Genomic DNA, 19,675 nt, shown 5'->3' with positions numbered 1-19,675 from the left:
TATTTACCGAATAGTAAGTTACTACTGGAAATGTGTCAAGATATCCATAACAAGCCAAAACTATTGACTTTGCCAATGCTTGTTTTAACAGGACTTCCGTGAAGGACATGCTTATAAATAGATCATAGCTGTAACTAAGCGTTAGAAGGGGAAGGCCCTGAAGGAGACATTATGGGCACTGCTGGTGGTGGAGAGAGGAGGAGGGAGAGAGCGCTGCTTTCAGTGTTCTGCCAGCCCCTTCTACCTGTTCATATGTGAACACGTGAAACCTTTGCAGGCAGTGAATTGGCCTGCCTTGCACGTAACGCAGACGCTGCTCTGGCAGATGTGGCTCACATAAGATGCCCACCAGCAAAAGCGGGAACTGGTCCAGAATTATTGGCTGCTGCCATCTGTAATCTCCAGTTATGGTGGCGCTACCCGCTGCCATCGGTAGTGCATGCTGCCATCAGTAATGCATGCTGACCATAAGCAGTTCCTGATATGATCAGTGCTGCCTGTTTCCATCAGTGCTGCCTGCTGCCTATGTCCTGCTGCCGGCAGTGGTGTATCTGGGGCCTGTCGTGTGCACTTGGAGGAATGTCTTGGCACAATACAGAGGCTTACAGGGGGCCCGGAGACAGCACATGAGCGATGCAAAAGAATGAGTGAGTGTGGAGGATGTATGTGCCTGAGTGAGGATTTAGGATGTTGGCACTGCCTGTACTGGCATCCAGTGTGACTAGCAGGGTGGCTGGTGCCCAGGTTGGACCAGATGCTATCATGACTGGACTACCATTTCCCAAATGGAATGGGGCATGTTGGCGCTTATGTTATATTATGGCAAAGTTACCAGATAGCTTCATGCCACCTGCATGCCATAGTCAGTTCTCACGACTTGGCTCTTACTTCATTGTTTCCTTACTCTGCATGTTGTGTGTTCTCTGCCCACTAAGGACTTTTAAGGTAACCTTATGTGTACTCAGCCATATTCTAATATTCATTATTTATACCCAAAAGAAACAAGCTGGTCCTAAGGCCGGACATTAATTTGAGACTGTGGAGTATTGGTTTTGAAAGTAACTCACTGTGTGGTTTTGAAAGTGTCAATAACTTTACTTTCTTGGCTGTTTTGCCAGTTTCTGTTGATTGGAAATCCTGTAACCCTATGCACAAATGAGCAACGTTGCATCCTCACCTGGTCCTTCTGGGATGCAGCCTTCTCCCGCCTTTCTGGCTCTACCTCCCGCTGACTCTAGTGGGTAGCATTCATGTGTTTGAATAGATCTTTAACACCTCTTCACTCTGAGAGCTGATGTGAATAGCCGTACTTCATGGCAATGGGGGAACTGCGGGGGCAGGCTCTCTCATAAACCGCAGATGTATGCAGATTTATCACTGGAGGCTGACTGGGTGGGGCGTCCTTTGGCGGGTTCTGATTTATAAAGTGCATTTTAAAACCAAAGTACCTAAATTGTGACACTTTTTATGGGTGTTATCATTATAGCGCTCGGAAGTGTGGGCATTCGGCATTAAGTGCTATGTAAGATTGAGATGTTGCTGCTGGTGCTATATGTCAAGCAGCCCCCCATAAGCCCCTCCTGCCAGGTGATCATAGGCTGGGGTGGTGGTGTAAACCTAGTGGGCTGTCAGGCACAGGCTCTGAAGAAAAGAAGGAGCTGCTCTGGGGCCAGCACATGCTGCTAGCCGGCTTGCCTGCGTTTGTTTGTTCTCATCATGGCCCGAGGAGGAGGTTCACTAAAATGTTTCTTTCTAAGCAGACCGCACAGTTGGCGTCCCCTGTCTTACGTGAATACATTCACAGACCCCATTATCAATCAGTCGTATCTTGCAGTTAAGATCAGTTCTAGGGACTGCAGGAGGTTAAATGACTTATAATTAGTAGGGGTGTAACTTCGGCTTCGAGTAAGCATTCCATTAGGTATTCTGCCGAAGACGAATATCTAACTTTCAGCCGGAATTCGGCTGAATACTTACTCGAAGCCGAATTTCGGTACACCCCTAATTGCAACATTGTTAGTAGAACCCTGTCCCTGGTCGGATCGTTTTTTGGTATCTTTTGTATTGATTCTACCAGGATTATGTTCCTACGTGGCTCTCAATCATAGAGTGAAAAGGAAGGTTAGGAACTTGGAAAAACATACACCAGCAGCCATTGTTCCTTTAATTGCTCCTGCTTTCTGAGATCCATGATGATTCTAACATTAATGAGATTGCAGAAAAAATGCTATATATTTTAAAACAACAGCCACTAATACAATTGCCCCCATCCAAGAGAAAATTGTTAAACTAGAAACCAATTACAATATCTGGTTTAATTAAGGGATTGTTAGCCTCTGAAAAGCAAAAAGACAATCTGAATGAGTCTGGAGAAAATATTCTAATGATGAGTCTTTGAACACCTATAGAAAAATAGTAAAGTATTACAAATATGCTATTATGGGCAGGAACAAACCTGTCTATAACCAATGAATTGGCAATGCCAAATCTGACTCAAAGGAGCTTTTATCTATCCTCAAGGAGTTGGAGGGTAAAGGCTCCACAAAAAAATCCTGGGTTATAGCTAATGCTTGGTGTGAAGAGATTCAGGATCAGCTGATGCTCAAAGTATTAAAACACAAACACGCTATCGAAAAGTGCAAGTTGACTATAAATTACAGAATATTACCTTCTACTGAGGTAATTAATATCCAAGCAGATACTTCCTATTTCTCTTCTTGCCAGGTGACTGAAGAAGAGATACGAACTATCATCTCTAACTTAAAACCTACCGCTTGTTTAGGTGATGCTTTTCCTGCACAAAGCTTTAAGAACTGTATAGAGACCCTGATTCCCACAGTTACTCAGATGATTAACATCTCGTTCCAAGACAGTTGTGTGTCTAGATTCCTTAAAGAGGCCTGGATTGCCCCCCTTCTCAAAAAAGAACATCTCGACCCTGCATTTGCTGGTAATTATAGACTATTATCAATGTGCCATTCTTTATGAAAATCTTAGGCAGGAGCATGTTGAGAATTATAACATCTTGGGGTATCAAAAATCCGGGTTTATTGCAAGGCATGACACAGCACCAGCTCTGTTGGCCTTGAAATCAAACATGTCTAGGATAATAGATGAGGGTAACACAGCACTTTTATTTTTGCTGGACCTCCCTGCAGCCTTCGACCTGGTCGACCACTCCCTTCTCGTGTGGAGATTGGTCGACGTGGTTGGATGATCTGACAGGGCAGTGGCTTGGTTCAGATCTTTTTTGGGTCCTAGATCAGTAAAAGTGGCAGACTTCCAGGCTGATCCAGTAGAATTGGAATGTGGTGTTCCACAAGGATCATGTTTATCTATTCAATATCTATATGAAGCCTCTTTTTGATTTGCTGGATAATGTCTGAATATCATATGCCAACTATGTCGATGACATGCAAATACTACTCAAGCTTATGGAAGATTATGATCATGATCTACAGGCAATTAATAAGATGCATGCCCTTATACAAGCCTGAATGGCCCACAATTTGATGGCCATTAATGATGGAAAAACAGAGCTTCTTTTTGTTGGTAGTGGTCCCGGGCTTAGAAAACTCGATTCCCACTATTCACAGTTCTCCATTGCTGGCTGTTCCATCCAAGTCACTCCCTACGTATCGTAAAGACACGGGGAGTCTATTTTGATTCCAAGCTAACCTTTACTCACCATGTAAATTCTGTCAGTACCTCGTGCATGTATAGCAACAAACTTCTCAGACAAATAAGACATTGGGCCTCATTATAAGGGTAGTGGCCACGGTATTAATGGTGCCGGAAAGGCACCGGCACCATTCATACCACGCCACCACATTACGAGCTCCGCTCGTGGGTTCCTGAGAACCTGCAAGGTCTTACCTGGCAGGCTGTGCGGCACCCGCATGCAGAACTCGTGATTGCACCAGCACCGTTATGAACGGTGCCTCTGCCCTATGGGGCAGAATGGGGATCAGGAGCCCGGCATTACCGCCACCCGGGAATGGGCAATTACCGGCCCACTCATCTCGTAATGGGGCAGTTATTGCCCAATCGTGGGAGGCGGTGCCGGTAGCGAGCCTCGCGGTAGCCGTGCCTGCCATACAGGCACGGCTACCGCCATGCTCGTAATGAGGCCCATTATCTCACATTGGTAAATAGAGCAGCATTTTGTGGTAGTTATAGATTATTATTAATGTGCCATTCTTTATGAAAATCTTAGGCAGGAGCATGTTGAGAATTGTAACATCTTGGGGTATCAACAATCCGGGTTTATTGCAAGGCATGACACAGCACCAGCTCTGTTGGCCTTGAAATCAAACATGTCTAGGATAATAGATATGGGTAACACAGCACTTTTATTTTTGCTGGATCTCCCTGCAGCCTTCGACCTGGTCGACCACTCCCTTCTCGTGTGGAGATTGGTCGACGTGGTTGGATGATCTGACAGGGCAGTGGCTTGGTTCAGATCTTTTTTGGGTCCTAGATCAGTAAAAGTGGCAGACTTCCAGGCTGATCCAGTAGAATTGGAATGTGGTGTTCCACAAGGATCATGCTTATCTATTCAATATCTATATGAAGCCTCTTTTTGATTTGCTGGATAAAGTCTGAATATCATATGCCAGCTATGTCGATGACATGCAAATACTACTCAAGCTTATGGAAGATTATGATCATGATCTAGAGGCAATTAATAAGATGCATGCCCTTATACAAGCCTGAATGGCCCACAATTTGAAGGCCATTAATGATGGAAAAACAGAGCTTCTTTTTGTTGGTAGTGGTCCTGGGCTTAGAAAACTCGATTCCCACTATTCACAGTTCTCCATTGCTGGCTGTTCCATCCAAGTCACTCCCTACGTAACGTAAAGACACGGGGAGTCTATTTTGACTCCAAGCTAACCTTTACCAACCATGTAAATTCTGTCTGTTCCTCGTGCATGTATAGCAACAGACTTCTCAGACTTCTCAGACAAATAAGACATTGGGCCTCATTATAAGGGTGGCGGCCACGGTATTAATGGTGCCAGGAAGGCACGGGCACCGTTCATACCGGGCCACCACATACTGGGCAGAATGGGGATCGGGAGCCCGGCATTACCACCACCCGCGAATGGGCAATTACCGGCCCACTCATCTCGTAATGGGCCAGTTATTTCCCAATCGCGGGAGGCGGTGCCGGTAGCGAGCATGGCGGCAGCCATGCCTGCCATACAGGCATGGTAACCGCCATGCTCGTAATGAGGCCCATTATCTCACATTGGTAAATAGAGCAGTACTAACGACTGCCCTAGTAAACGCAAGACTAGGTTTCTGCAACAGAATGTTGGCTGGCACGTTGAAACGCAATGTAAAGAAACTTAAAATCTCCCAGAACGGTGCTGTTCGAGCTGTTCATGGGTGAATCAAAGAGATCATGTCACCTCTAAGTGGCACCTATTTCACTGGTTGCCTGTACAGCACCGAATTGAACATAACATTCCTACACTTACACACAAATGTGTTGTAGGCACAGTCCCCTAATATCTGAAAGATCATTTTCACAAAAGAATCTCTAAGAGAATTTTACAATCAAATGACAGTATTCTTCTTGATCAGCCCCACTTCAAATTGAATACATTTGGAGGCATTAGTTTCAATATATGGGAACTGTGAAGGCATCTTGGAGTTAGACACAGACAACAGATTCTGAATTAACAAATTACTTTATTAACTTAAAAGTCAGGATGGGGAAATGCCCATTTTGACTTGTTCTATGGTGGGATTTCCCTACCAAAACAAAACTAATGAAATTAAAATTCAAAGAGTTCAATTTAGGAATCTGTCTGTGTCCAAAACCTATACTTGCCCTCACAAATAATCTATACAAAGCGTAGGGATGTGAGCAACCAACAAAACAGTGTTCAATACAAAGTTCTGTTCAGCTCGCAGCTTTCTTTCAGCTCCCGTCTCCAAGTATAAAGCAGTTTGAATAAAAAGTCTCAGGATTGCCTTAAATTCAGGATGATTTAGAGTTCAAAACCATAATTCTAAACACAAAATATTTTAAGACTTTGTCCTCAAGTCAATAAGCAGGTTAAACCTCAGGGTTCCCTTCCCCACGATTCACTTTCCATTGGCCTCATTACGAGTATGGCAGTAAGGCAACAATGGCGCCGGTATCGCTACTGGCACCGTTGCTACTGTACGGCCATAGTAGGAGTTCTGCTCGCAGGTGCCCTTGCAGCCACCAGTTCTGACCTGGTGGCCGTACTGTCACCCGCGAGCAGAACAGGATGGTAGCACCAGTATTGTTATTAATGGTACCAGTGCTACCACCCTCCCCATTCCGATTCAACCCTATGGGACCGAATGGGGATGGGGAGTCCCTTATTACCCGCACCTGCGAATGGGCAATTGCCGGGTTCCACCAATCTCGGCATGACCTGGTAATTGCCAATTCGCGGCTGCCGAAAAATAGTGGATACGGGCTACCGCCAGCGTCCTAATAAGGCCCAACCTCTTTTTGTTATTTTTTTAGTTTTCTTAAAGTTCGGCATCACACTTGCGCCCTCTGTATATTGTTAGTCTTTGTTCAAAAATATATTGAAAGTAAGTTGCAGTTCATTCAGAGTTCCAAGTATATATTATTTACAATTTCTCCAACTCTGTTGTGTAAAATTCGTTTCTTTGGTTCACTTAGTAAAGTTAATTTCCAAAGTTCTATTCACCTGGGAGTTCCATAAATATTGGGTTCACTAGTATTGTTAAGGTTCGGTTCACTTCACAGTTCAATGTGCATTTGTTTCTTTAATTAAACGTTTGGTAGTCTTGTAGGTTCATCATATAGGAATTTTACTTACATTTAAAGTAGCATTCACTTTTGATCTTGGCACATGCACATTTTAAAGCTTCATTCATTTGTAATTCGTCACAAGTAATAGTTCCATTTATGTATTAAGTTAGCTTTCAGTTTGGCCTTCAATTTAAGATTTTCATTCGGTTCGGACTTCAATCATGTTTAAAGGTTTCTTTCTGGTCATTTTGTTGACATAAGTATCTTTGTAGATTACCTTTTATAACATGTCCAGCACTCAGAGGTGTTCGAAAACTTGCTTTCATGTCCATGGCACCACTCCGCTACAATGCATTCTCAATAGTTCAATAGTTAATGAGGATTCAGAACGAAGACCTTTGAAAACATGTTTTATCTTACATGCGACCACTCTGACACAAAGAAATCCTCCGCCTAGCTTCAATCATTCACATGCCAGGTTTCCTTTCTCATAGACACTCACTGGTTGCTTCTTTGGAGGTTCCTGCAGCACAGATCTCTTGGCCTTCTGTTCTCCATCTCAGGGCTCTACACTCCTGCCCCTCAGTCACTTCTGGGTCAGCGTCTGACCCCAGGAAAACAAGCACTTCGAACACCATAAAAATGGGCAGCCTTCCTGCATGCCTCCACTTTCATTGTTTGCTCAGTTCCATGGAGCCACAGCTCCTGGGTTGTACTCACACGAACCGTTGGCGTGCCGCAGACGTGCAGCTCCCCATTGCTACTCTTGGCCTCTCTGTTGCTGCTTCACCATCACTGCCACAACCTCTCCTTCTGACATCCTTTGATTGGGCTTTCTGTTCTACATCTGCAGTCCTTTACCTGACCCTCATTAAGGGGACGTGCCTGACCTATACAACTCTCAACAAGTCTCTGCCTCGTCCCGGTACCAGAGTGGTAAAAGCACCTAGTCTTCATTACTTCTAGTTGCCTCTTCTTCGTCCCAGTACTATTAGTGGTTATATATGAGGAGGTTAGGGGAGGTGACTCACAATAATCATGAAGGTGTGGGAAGGGTTGGGTTGGTCATCAGTAGGAAAGGGGTATACCATGTCTCTCCCAAGGGCATTCCATTCCCAGTCCCCAAAGACCCTCCACCCAGGTGATCCTCCCTCGCTTGTCCACCCCCAGGGTCAGGATCCAAAAGTGATGGCCTTTCCCTGGCCACCTGCGGAGAGGATCCATGGGGAACACGAGTGAGAATACCCTCAGGTATCTCACAGCACTCAAACCTTGGAACAGTCTGCCAACCGCTTTATGGGATTTGTCCTGTCCATTGAGGTTTAAGAAAGACTTTAATACTTTTCTCCTTGACAAATTAACAGGATATAAATGTTGGTTCACGGGGGGCGTGGCTAACCGCCATGTGAAGAGGACGTTCGCTCCTTGCGCTCCGCTTGATGCGACCATCATAAGCTGCTTTTAACTACTTTTTTCGGGGGCTCCGAACCCCACGAACCGCCTCATCGAGGGCCGACATCCTGCTGCACCTGCGGGTCGATTCCTGTGGCCCTGGAGGACCGGTCTCGCCCTATAGACCGTGCGACACGATCCCGCGGACCAGGGCCAAGATGGCGGCTCCCGAGCCCTGCAAGATGCGGCGGCCCGCACTCTAAAGCCGCTCGCGCCGTAACACTCAGCTGAGGGCCGAGGACACACGAACGCCCAGCTGGACTGACGAGGGGGGCCTGTGGGGCACCCGTGAAGCTTGGAGCGCGAACGACGGTGCCAACGGGACGACCAGCCTGGAACGTCCCGGACGAGGGCGCTGCCAGCCACAGAACCGGGAGCCAGGGTCTCGGAGGCCCTTCGAGGTGAGCGGGGGGGACTAACGCAACCGACACATACAGGCGTGCCCGGCCTGGTAACCCGAAGAAGCGGCCCCGGCGCACACTATCCGTCCCCCCTGTGCCTACGGAGCCGCCCACAGCATACAGCGATCCGCCATCGCGGCCCACCCGATACGGCTTCCTCGGCCACTCCATCGCGGCTCACCCCGGCCACCTCGGTAACAGCGAAGCCCGGAGGCTCAGTCGACATGTCTACCAAAGGAGCAAGGGCTAAGCAACGTCAGACCACCATCGACACGTTCACGGCGGCGGGGCCCACAGCGCCAGATAACATGAGCGAGACTCTTGCTGCAGACCTACCCGACCCCTTGGGGCCTTCAGCGGAACCTAGTAACACACAGATCCTTGAAGCTATCAAACTTTCCCAGGCAGCCGTGGAGCATAAAATAGACGCTGTCGCTATAGACTTGAACCTCCTGCGCCAAGACGTCCGATCCCTGGCCGGCAGAACAGAGGTGCTGGAGGCCCAGGTCCGCGAGAACACGGAAGCTAAGACAGTGCTCCTCAAAGATGTCGATGCACTTCAACAAAAAGTTAAAAACCTAGAAGACAGGGTCGAGGAGGCAGAGGGGCGCGCACGCCGCAACAACATTCGCCTCCTGGGGCTCCCGGAGGGCATCGAGGGATCGGACCCCACGAACTTCGTAGAGAATCTCCTGATACAGGAGATTGGAGCAGAAAAACTCTCTCAGGGCTTTGTAATCGAAAGGGCTCACCGATCCCTCACATCGAAACCCCCTCCTGGCAGCCCACCCAGACCCGTGATCGCAAAAGTACTTAACTACAGAGACCGGGAAACCATCCTCACCTTCTCGCGGTCAGGCGGCCAGATCTGCAGGGGTTCAGCCAAGATATCCATCTACCCTGACTATACATTTCAGGTTCAAATGAAGAGGGCACAGTTCATACACACCAAAGCAAGACTGAAGGCTGCAGGCCTACGCTACATGCTCCTCTACCCCTCCAGATTGAAGGTGATACGAAACAACAGAACTCACCTCTTCGATACCCCGGCAGAGGCCCGAGACTGGATGGACAGGGAGCAGATCCCAGATGTCGAAGTCAGGAAACGACAACCCCGCTGAGCCCCGTCTCTCAGGGCCCCGGTGCCTTTCGGAGGCCCCACCATGGAACGGCCACTTACGCCGCAGCTGACCGGATTTCATAACACGAGGCGCCCGGACGAACACTCTCCTACCCCTGGAAGTTCTTTCTTGTTAAGGGTACTCATTACCCGCCCGTAGGGCACCATGCGACCGTCCTTCGGTCTAAAGGAGCGGAAACGGGTCTGTCATAGTGAGGAGCTCCTCACTCGACCTGGTTTATGTTGGGGAAGTTCACAGTTACGGGGGGGAGGGATAGGGGAAGTTGGCACAGTTGTTAAGTGCCCGAATCAGGGACAACCAAGACCACCAACATCCATTTCAGTCAGCACGGACGAGGCACCTACCCTCCGCTGGATAGGCTGGCAGTCACTGAAGCAGAAGTTCAGGGGTGCAAGTAACCCGGCTGAGACCCGCATGCACGAATCTCCAGGAAACCACAAGACCCCCACGATCCTCCGGCCACTGGTGGTGCTCCCGGGGGCGTTGGACATAGCCACCAGAATCCCAAATCTCACATGGCCGATTCGTTGAAAATCCTGACGTGGAACGTCAGAGGCATGAACAGCTTCGTGAAACAACGGCGCATACTCTCCTATATTAAAAGAAGCAAAACCAAAATAGCCCTGCTACAAGAAACACACCTTACATCGGACAAACTGAAAGCATTGGCAAAGGCCTGGCGTGGTACCCTGGTAGGTTCCTCCTACTCCTCCTACGCCAGGGGTGTCCTGATCTGGGTGGACCCCTCTGTCCCCTTCCGGTTGGTCGGCTCCAAAGCAGACAATGAGGGCAGGATGGCAATTGCATGTGGCACCATTGAAGGGAGAGAGGTTTGTCTAGTCAGCACTTATGCACCCAACCATGATGCAACCACCTTCTTCCACTCCCTGTATCCACGCCTCGGCCCTTACAGGGACCAAACCATGATATGGGGGGGCGACCATAACTGCACCTTAGACCCCCTGAGAGACAGGTCGGACGATAAACATACACGCCCTTCCCCGCCTGCCAAAATTCTGTCAAGGTTGATACAGCAGTTACAACTCCGAGACTTGTGGAGAGAACAGCACCCAGATGCACGTGTGTTCTCCTTTTACTCCCCTCCTCACGCAGTCCACACTAGGATAGACTACCTTTTCGTGAGCCTAGAACAACAGGCAACGTTCGGCGGTGCTCAGTACCAGCCCAGAGTACTGTCCGATCATTCCCCACTAGTAGCCACCTGGGAGATCTACCCGCCTAGACCCCCGGTCCCCACCTGGAAACTTAGGGCTGAAGCTCTCCTAGACATAGCCCTCCGCGAACACATTGCTGATAGGACTGAAGACTACTGGGAAAGGAACCTCAACAGTGTTAAACACATAGGCACCGCCTGGGAGGCATACAAGGTGGTCCTGAGAGGGGAGATGATTGCAACCATGGGCGGAGCACTGAGGTCGATTACTTCCTCCTTAGAACATGCAGAGAGTGAGTTGGGGGAGCTCGAAGGCAGACTAGACCCATCCCCAGAACATTTACAGAAGGTGATTGACCTCAAACAAACCTGTCTCACGCACTGGGAGTCCCTGGGTAGGCTGAGCTATGCCAAACACACTGAACGTACCCACGCTCTAGGTGATAAACCTGGTAAACTCCTAGCTTGGCTGTACAAGAGAGAAGCCCCCAGAACACCCATTTGCCAAGTACTCAAACCAGATGGCTCCCTAGTGCACACCCAGACTGAAATTAATTCGGTGTTCTCTGACTTTTACAGCAATTTATACGCCGAACCCCCACCCGTGGACGTCTCCGACATAGAGGACATCCTGGACGACATAGATCTCCCCAGGCTAGAGCCCCATATGACGGACGCCTTGGACGAACCCATCACCCCAGATGAGGTCAAGGCAATCATTAGGTCACTCCCAACCGGTAAGTCCCCAGGCACTGATGGCCTCCCTGGGGAATTTTATAAATTGTACGAGGAGACCTTGGCCCCACTGTTGGCACAGGTGTTCAACGAAGCCTACGAGCGGGGTGCCCTCCCCGACTCCATGAGGGAGGCGGTGATTGTCCCTCTCCTGAAACCCGGGAAAGACGGATCGCACTGCGGCTCATATAGACCCCTCTCCATGTTAAATGTCGATTGCAAGATCCTAACCTCCCTGCTAGCTAGTAGACTGCGAAGGGTAATTCCCCACCTGATCCACCAGGACCAAACGGGTTACGTGCCCGGTCGCTCCATAACAGAGAACCTGCGTAGGTTGCACCATATTATGTACAGCACGGAGCAGAGGCCTCAGAAATACGCGGTGGCGTCACTAGACGCCACCAAGGCCTTTGATTCAGTGCGTTGGGAATGGCTTTATGCCACTATGGCTAAAATGGGGATAGGACCTGCCTTCCTGAAATGGACCCGGCTAGTCTACACCAACCCCACCGCTAGGGTGCGCACGAACAGGACCTTCTCAAACAAATGGGCGTTACATAGAGGCACTCGCCAGGGCTGCCCACTCTCCCCGATGCTATACATCATCGCCACCGAACCCGTAGCCACGTACCTTAGGCAGGAATACGGAGATGGGGGTATTGTAATCGACGGAGTGACCCACCTCGTCTCTATGTATGCGGATGATACGCTATTGTTCTTACATAACCCTGAACACCTCCTGCCCTACATCCTAGAAACACTGGACGGATTCAGTAGATACACGGGTATCCGTATTAACAAAGATAAGTCCTGCCTCTACCCGCTTGCCGCCCTACATAAAGATGGCCCTGGATCCCTCCCCTCCCTAGATCTAGAATGGCAAGCGACCTCCTTTAGATACCTGGGAATCACCATACACCGGGACCCATTCACGGAACATACACTTAATACGGTGAGAGCCAAAGACGCTCTAGAAAAATCTATGGAATTCTGGGGTAAGCTTCCGCTCTCGATGGCCGGTAGGGCCGGTCTACTCAAAATGGTTGCTCTCCCCCGCCTACTATATAACTTTACAAACGTTCCCTACAATATCCCCCCCTCCTTCTTTAAAAACATAAACAAACTATGCAGACGGTTCCTTTGGCAGGAGGGCAGACACAGGGTGGCGCTGGACACACTCCAAAGACCTTACGAGAGGGGAGGAGTTAAGGTCCCTAATTTTGAATTGTACTACCTGGCGAGCCAGCTAAGGCAAGTGATGCGATGGATGGCCGATGAGACCTCCTCGGACACTCGGCTCCTCCAACCTGCATTACCCTACCTCCTCCTGAGGGACCTACTGTGGGCACAGGGCAGATTCACACAGCCCCTTCCATACTTAATTAGACTTGGAATAAAGCTCTGGAACAGAGCGTGCAAAACTGTGGGGCCAGCTGATCCTTTCTCACCTCAAATCCCTATAGCAGCAATTATGGCTCATCAGCCATGGGGCTTTCACGAATCACGCACCCAATGGGAACCTTACGGAGTGGCCACCCTGGGAGACTTAATGCGGGATGAAGAGATCATGCCCTTTCCTGATCTCGCTGAAACTACGGGATTACCCGCTGGCCAATTTTTGCTCCATGGGGCAGTGATACACGCCATTAGGGTCAGATGGCCGGAGGCTACCACCCCCATGACGGAAAATACGGTCATAGAAACACTATTGAACACAGCCGAGGGCGGCCATGAAACCTCGCGATTGTACGAAACCCTGCTCCAGGGCACGACTAACACCGAGCTTAAATGTAGAGCAAAATGGGAAATCGAATTTGGCTTAGACTTCACGGATGCCGAATGGGAGAAAATAACCCACTACCATAAAAAAGTCTCCAGGAATGCCCGATTGCAACTCATTCAACTGTACATCACTAACAGAGCCTACCTAACACCAGAGGCTATATCTAATTTCAGGGGAGCCGAGGTCCAGCTATGCCCCAAATGTAGGGAGCCGAAGGCGGGTATGACGCATATGTTCTGGGGCTGCCCGGAGATACGCCACTTCTGGACACAGGTTCAGGGGAGGGTGGCGGACGCAGACATCGAGCTAGAGGTGAACTGCCCCGCAGTATGCATCCTGGGCAGATGCAAACGCAACCACAAAAACAAACCTCTGAACAAGCTCAAAGACTTGATCTACATAACTGCGAAGAGGCGCATAGCCATGGGATGGAAGAGCCCTAGGGCCCCGCATGAGGCATTGTGGTGGGGGGACCTGACTAAATGGATAACGGCGGAGACTGGCGCGTGGGAAACGGCAATCCTTGAACAAAGGCTAGACTCCAGCGGAGAACTACAACGCTGGGTGGCCTTGACTGAGCCACTTCTGCATCCTAATAACTCTGACGATGCCTCGGATGGATCGGACTTCCCTAGCCATCAATCTGGCCTATCGTAATGGGACAATAATGTTTACTTGGTCTTGAGTTGGGGGGGTGGGGGTGGGAGGGTTACGTTACTTTCTGATTATTCGTCTGATACTCAAGCGATGTATACTTGTTTTTGTTAATCTGTTAAAACCAATAAATACATTTTAAAAAAAAAAAAATAAATGTTGGTTCATGTTTTCTTCTTTCTTCCTCTTAATAAATAAAAAGAAAACCGGGAATCTGGTATTGGCTTCCCCACTTGGTCTGACTCCTCTCCCCTTCTTGTATGAGAATCTGTGGCGTAATAGAAACAGCCTACCCAAGTAGTACGCATTATCTGAAAAACCATAATAATGCCTCTGAGATTCTGCCCACAATACCGTGTCCTGCAGATTCCATGAGATGTCCCTCGGGTTTCCTGCGTTCCCACAAGACTCTGTTTTTTTAACTCCTCTTGTGTTTGAAGCTCTAAACTAGACTGGTGTCCCTGCCTTGTGTATATCAGAAGGTCCCCACCACCCCATCGGAAATAATATCCTCTTCTAGATCTAAGAGCCTAGCACAGTACGGATAAGCCATGAGCCTGCAACCTTTGGCTCTCCAGATGGTTTGGAATACATCTCCCATGAAACCTAACTAGAAAAATCAACGAGAGGGATCACAGGAGATGCAGCCCAAGAGGGGCATGACTACTGTCTTCGAATGTGTTCTAAATTGGCTCCCACCTCCACCACCAAGCCCAGAAAGACTGGAGTGAGAAGGTCAGACGTTTAAGCAAGAGGAAAGGGAAAGATGGAACTGAAGTGAACTTGGCGAGTCTTCGTACCCGATACAGGACGGCCACCAGCAGAGCGAGCAGTGCCAAACCAGCGATGGAGCTGCCGAGCACAATCGGCAGGAGATCGACTGTGTAGATCACCTCCACCTCAGTGATGACCTGCGATGCATAGAAGGAGGGAAAGAGGGAAGCGTCATTGGACAGAACTGTGATGCTTGAGAGGTTGGAGACAATAACACAGAGTGATCCTCTTGGTCATTACTATTCACAATATAGAATACAAAAGACAGAATGCTCAAAGACAAAGGAAATGTCCAGAAATCCCCAAATCTTGAATTTCGAAATGCAAAATGAACTAAAATGTTTGATTTATAAATAAATATGCAGAGGCTCGATGAATGAGGAGGGGTTGTGAGGGAGCCTGCAGCAGCATTGTTGGGTATGGGTTAAGCAAGGGAAAGTGGGACCTTCATGGTTATCCTTCTTTTTAAAATAAAGGAATCTGTCTCGGGAGGATAGCTTGAAAGCAAAACGATACGCAGAACCAGAGGTTCGATCCTGAAGTCCGCGCTTAGAAACCTCTGGGCATTAAGCGCGTTATAAATAACCTATAATAATCAAATTTACTCAAAGGGTGGAAGTAGGCAGTGTAGGGATACAGTCAGAAATTATTTGTTTAAGAAACTATGTCATGACAGCGTAAATGTGATTTTTCATTTCGCCTTTTATTGGACGTTTAGTTTAATAGATAGCAATACCATCAATTAAGTTTCAACTTTTGCATTCAAGATTTACACTATTCTGTCTTCTTACCTTGAGGAGCAGGAACTGCACTTTGTTTGGATCCTTTAAAACACCAACATCAAGTGAGTTATCTCGAGCCATGCCCTAGAGTGCAAATGTGCCGGGATCACAGCCACATCCATGGGACAAGATTCGGGAACCGGGAAGCACGCGCCAGTGTGCTCGTGCAAGATCCAGCCACAGTCTGTGGGTGGAGGATCAGCACACCTTTTTCCTGAGTTTTGCCAATTTCCTAATTTCTTGTGTCTTGCCTAACGACCCTCTGCCTTTACACAGCCCCTGCACCAGCACCCTAGTGGGTGCCTTACCTGAGCATGATGGAAGCTCTCTTCCGGGTTCTGATAGAACTTTGTACCGTCAATGGTGATTGAGGCCTTGCTCCGGACCCAAAACTTCTTGGCACTCAGCTGCATTAAGTAGGAAGAGAAAATATGAGGTAGACTTCCCTGGCAGCCCATGCCCTAACACCACCATTGCCACCGCAGCACCACCAGCAACCTTGCACGAACACAGCTCTTGACATTTCCTCACCATGACTGTCCTGGCACATTCCAGTCCCGGGCAAAACCTCAGCCAACCAAACTGCTGCCTGCCCTCTTTAGCGCCCACACTGCACACAACTCCTGATAGTCCATGTCCCACTCTCATCCTGGCCACCTGCAATGCCGGCATCACCACGGCAAAACGTTGGTGCACAACATGCTGCCCACCCTCTTCAGCACCCACAGTACCCCACGCACAAACACTGTGACTTCCAGATGCCACCTCCATCCACTGCACATCACTATTTCCTCCTACAGCACTGACACCCCCAGGCCCATCGCTGGCACTCTTCCACCCAGGATCCTCTGTTAACCCAGCAGCATCCTTTCTTTCCTTATTATGTATACCTTTCCCCTCCATCATTCACCGTGCCTTCATTCTTCCACGCTATCGACATTCCGTCGACGCCAGCTGTTACCCTTGCTTCTCTTTTTCCATTGTTTTCTCTCTTGCCCCCACTTTCCATTCTTTTTTTCTCTCTCCCTCTATGTGAAGGATGCAGTATGCAACCTCTACAGCCGGATCCACGATACTCTTCAGAGAGTTCTCTAGAACTTTCCAGTGCCCGAAAGAGAGAGTCTACTCTACAGGATGGTGCGTCCACCAGCAGAAGACGTCATTCACAATGCAAAGATACACCATTAAGCCCCCCAGAGAGACCAGGGGACCTAGCAACACAAACAGACGCACAGATCATGGACCTATCAGCAAATAGATATATTGGAAAGGTAAACACTCTCACAGAAAGGAAGAAAAGCAGGTGGCAATTAGGGAGGAAGGTATGAGCAAACCCAATTACTCATGAACAAGCGAGAGTCATTATTTTTATAATCAGAATTTCTAATATCTATTGGTAGCTACACATCATGTTAGTTTAAGGGAGGGGGGCTTGCAACTAAGGGTACCGTATTCGTGCTCACATTAGGCCGGGGTCGTTCTCTGGGCGAGCCTACATGGACCCAGGTGTCCCTACAGAGTATTTTGGACCAGTCCTGCGCCTCTGAGAAGCAGTATTTTTGAAGAGATGAAATTAGCTTAATCTTGGTCCTGACCGCAATGCGCGTAAATTCAATGCAAATCACATAAAAGGGTTCAGGGCGGGATCGGGTTGTTTTACTATGCCCTCGCCCAAACCCAGAGAGGACCTCCTGATTTGCACTTGATTTGCATTTAATTTGAATAGCATCTGGAAATATCCAATCCGGTCCCTAGCAACAGGAGCTTCAGTGGAGGGAGAGGGATTTTTGGACAGTAGGCCGTTCATGCCATTAATAAGCACCGCATTACAAGACCAGCTCTTTCTCCTCTTGACCTGGTACGGGGCAAGTCGGGGCTGGCCTTCAGATCCTGAGTTACACTTGCGATGCCGCAGAGGGCCCACATAAAATGTTCAAGTGCCCCAAGTGGGTTACATCTACACATCCTCAAAGGTATCACTCGGCCAGACGCAGACAAAAGGGGATGGAAGAAAGGGCGGGGAGGATCACCAGAAATGCAGGATGTGACGGGTTCTGCCAGCAGTGTTTCCACCACACTTGGTTCCTCTCCTTTATCTAACGGTTTCTAACTGTTTCACCCTGAATATCTCTTCTTTCACCTTGCGTCTCATTCTTGCCAAATTTGCCTTTTCCCATCCCTTTGATTAGCCCTAAAGCAGTCGGTAGTTTCCAAAATAAAACAGGTATTGGGTAGAAAATTTGACTGGGTTATTCAGTAATCTGTTATCTGTGAAGGGTCTGCAACTGGTGGCTTTCCAGACGTTTTGGACTTCAACTCCCATGATCACTCACCATTTGCTGTGATGGCAAGGGCTGATGGGACTTGTAGTCCTAAACATCTGGAGAGCCAAAGGTTGAAAACCCCTGTTATAGGTCCATCCACCACGGGATATCCAAGTGTGGTCTCCACAAGTTAGATCTACTCCATGTTTTCAAGGTAGCCCAAAACATTAATTTGAATAAAGGGATTCTAAAAGGAAGTTATTGACAGTACTCATCTCGCAAATATGGGGTGGGTACTTGAGCAAGGGAGTTGGGGACCCCAGGTGATATGGGATACCCAGCCCGGGACAGGCAATAAAATTGGGTCAGGCACCAATAATAAAGCAGCCCACAGGTGCAAAGGGCAATGCATTCCATTTCTGATAGACTGTTCCGAAGGGGGAGATTTTTGGTAAAACGTGTTGCAGATTGTGCATTTTAAAGAATATTTCTTCAGTTACATAGATAAAAACTACTAACTTCAGAGTGATGTAAGTCATAAAACTGGCCTCTTTAACCAAAAAACGGTCTCACTTTGACCACAAAAATAACTGGCCCACACTAGTACGTTGGGCCTACACTTCTGGATTTGCCCTATAATCCGGCCCGAGTCTGGTGGTACCTGAGCGTCACTGGATGGGTAGAAGGGCCCCTCGAAAATAAAGCTGATAGCTCCAGCCCGGGCTAGCGAGAAAATGTGGCACTGGATTATCCTGGTACGGAGGACGCAGCTCTTGTCCTGCGGGAGGAAAAAAGAGAGCAAAAGGTGAAAGTGGGATAGGCAGCGAAAAAGGGGGACAATATGAAGTTAATGAAAAGGCACTGGGCCTCATCACAAGTTGGACGGTAGTCCTTAAATGCAGCGGTAATGGTGTTACTGCCACATGTAAGGGTCCGCCCAATCTCGAGTCTGGCGTGTTTACCCCTAGCTGAAAAGCTGGGGGTAAACACACCTGAAAAATTGCAAATTTCTAGTACAATTACCAACGGCGGTATTACTGTGTATCAATTGCACCAAAAATTCCGGGAATGGGGAGTAACAGTTAGCACCCAACCCTTGATCCGGCGGTAATACCGTTGGACGGGTGGGCGCTAATGAAAATAAAGTTGCGCAGTATCCAAGTCGGGATACCGCTCAACTCATGATGAGGTCGCCTGTCTTGTCCATGGCCCTGATCCCCTCTACAGAATACACACACATAGCTGCTTTATGGAAAGTACCAAGTGCTAAGGTTAACATAAAATATTTTTTACTGAAAAAAGTTTGAAAGCGAAAGCTTGAAAGATGCAAAGTTGAAAAAAGTTTTGTGAAGCAAAAATTATAAAAAGTCTAATGGTGGTTGCAGGGGGGGTTACAATATGATTTCCTCATTCTACTACTAAAGCAAAAACATTTACAAGAGGAGAAAATAGGCACATGACATCAGGGAAAGGAGGTTTATACATGGAGTGTTCCACTTACCATTTGCACAGCAAGTGCATGGAAAGAGGGTGGTGATAGAATAACAGAAGGTAAGGGGGTAAAGAGACAGAAGGATGTCAGGCGGGCAGCAGAGGTATTGCAATGGAAAAATAATAACTATGAGCAAGTGCGGGTTATTATTGACCTCCTCTCAGCCAATCCGAATGCTTGGATGCAGTCGATAACTACTGTTATTGATTGTGTTCCGAGCGTTCCTATTTCATAATTAAGCAACAGAACCCGA

At 48.2% G+C, this 19,675-nt stretch overlaps 1 protein-coding gene across 1 annotated transcript in view; it reads right to left on the bottom strand.

The window, feature by feature from the left end:
* Positions 1–19,675, bottom strand: part of LOC138580812 (integrin alpha-X-like) — a 430,037-nt gene that overhangs the window by 8,475 nt on the left and 401,887 nt on the right. Inside the window, exons 27-29 of the mRNA XM_069651665.1 lie at positions 18,592–18,708; positions 15,975–16,073; positions 14,911–15,021 (exon numbers count right to left, since the gene is read on the bottom strand). Coding sequence (XP_069507766.1) covers positions 14,911–15,021; positions 15,975–16,073; positions 18,592–18,708 — 327 coding nt within the window. The remainder of the gene's footprint in view (positions 1–14,910; positions 15,022–15,974; positions 16,074–18,591; positions 18,709–19,675) is intronic.

The sequence above is a fragment of the Ambystoma mexicanum genome, chromosome 3p, assembly GCF_040938575.1.
Source record: "Ambystoma mexicanum isolate Mex_15411 chromosome 3p, UKY_AmexF1_1, whole genome shotgun sequence".
Taxonomy (NCBI): domain Eukaryota; kingdom Metazoa; phylum Chordata; class Amphibia; order Caudata; family Ambystomatidae; genus Ambystoma; species Ambystoma mexicanum.
This window is presented reverse-complemented; position numbering and strand designations above follow the sequence as displayed.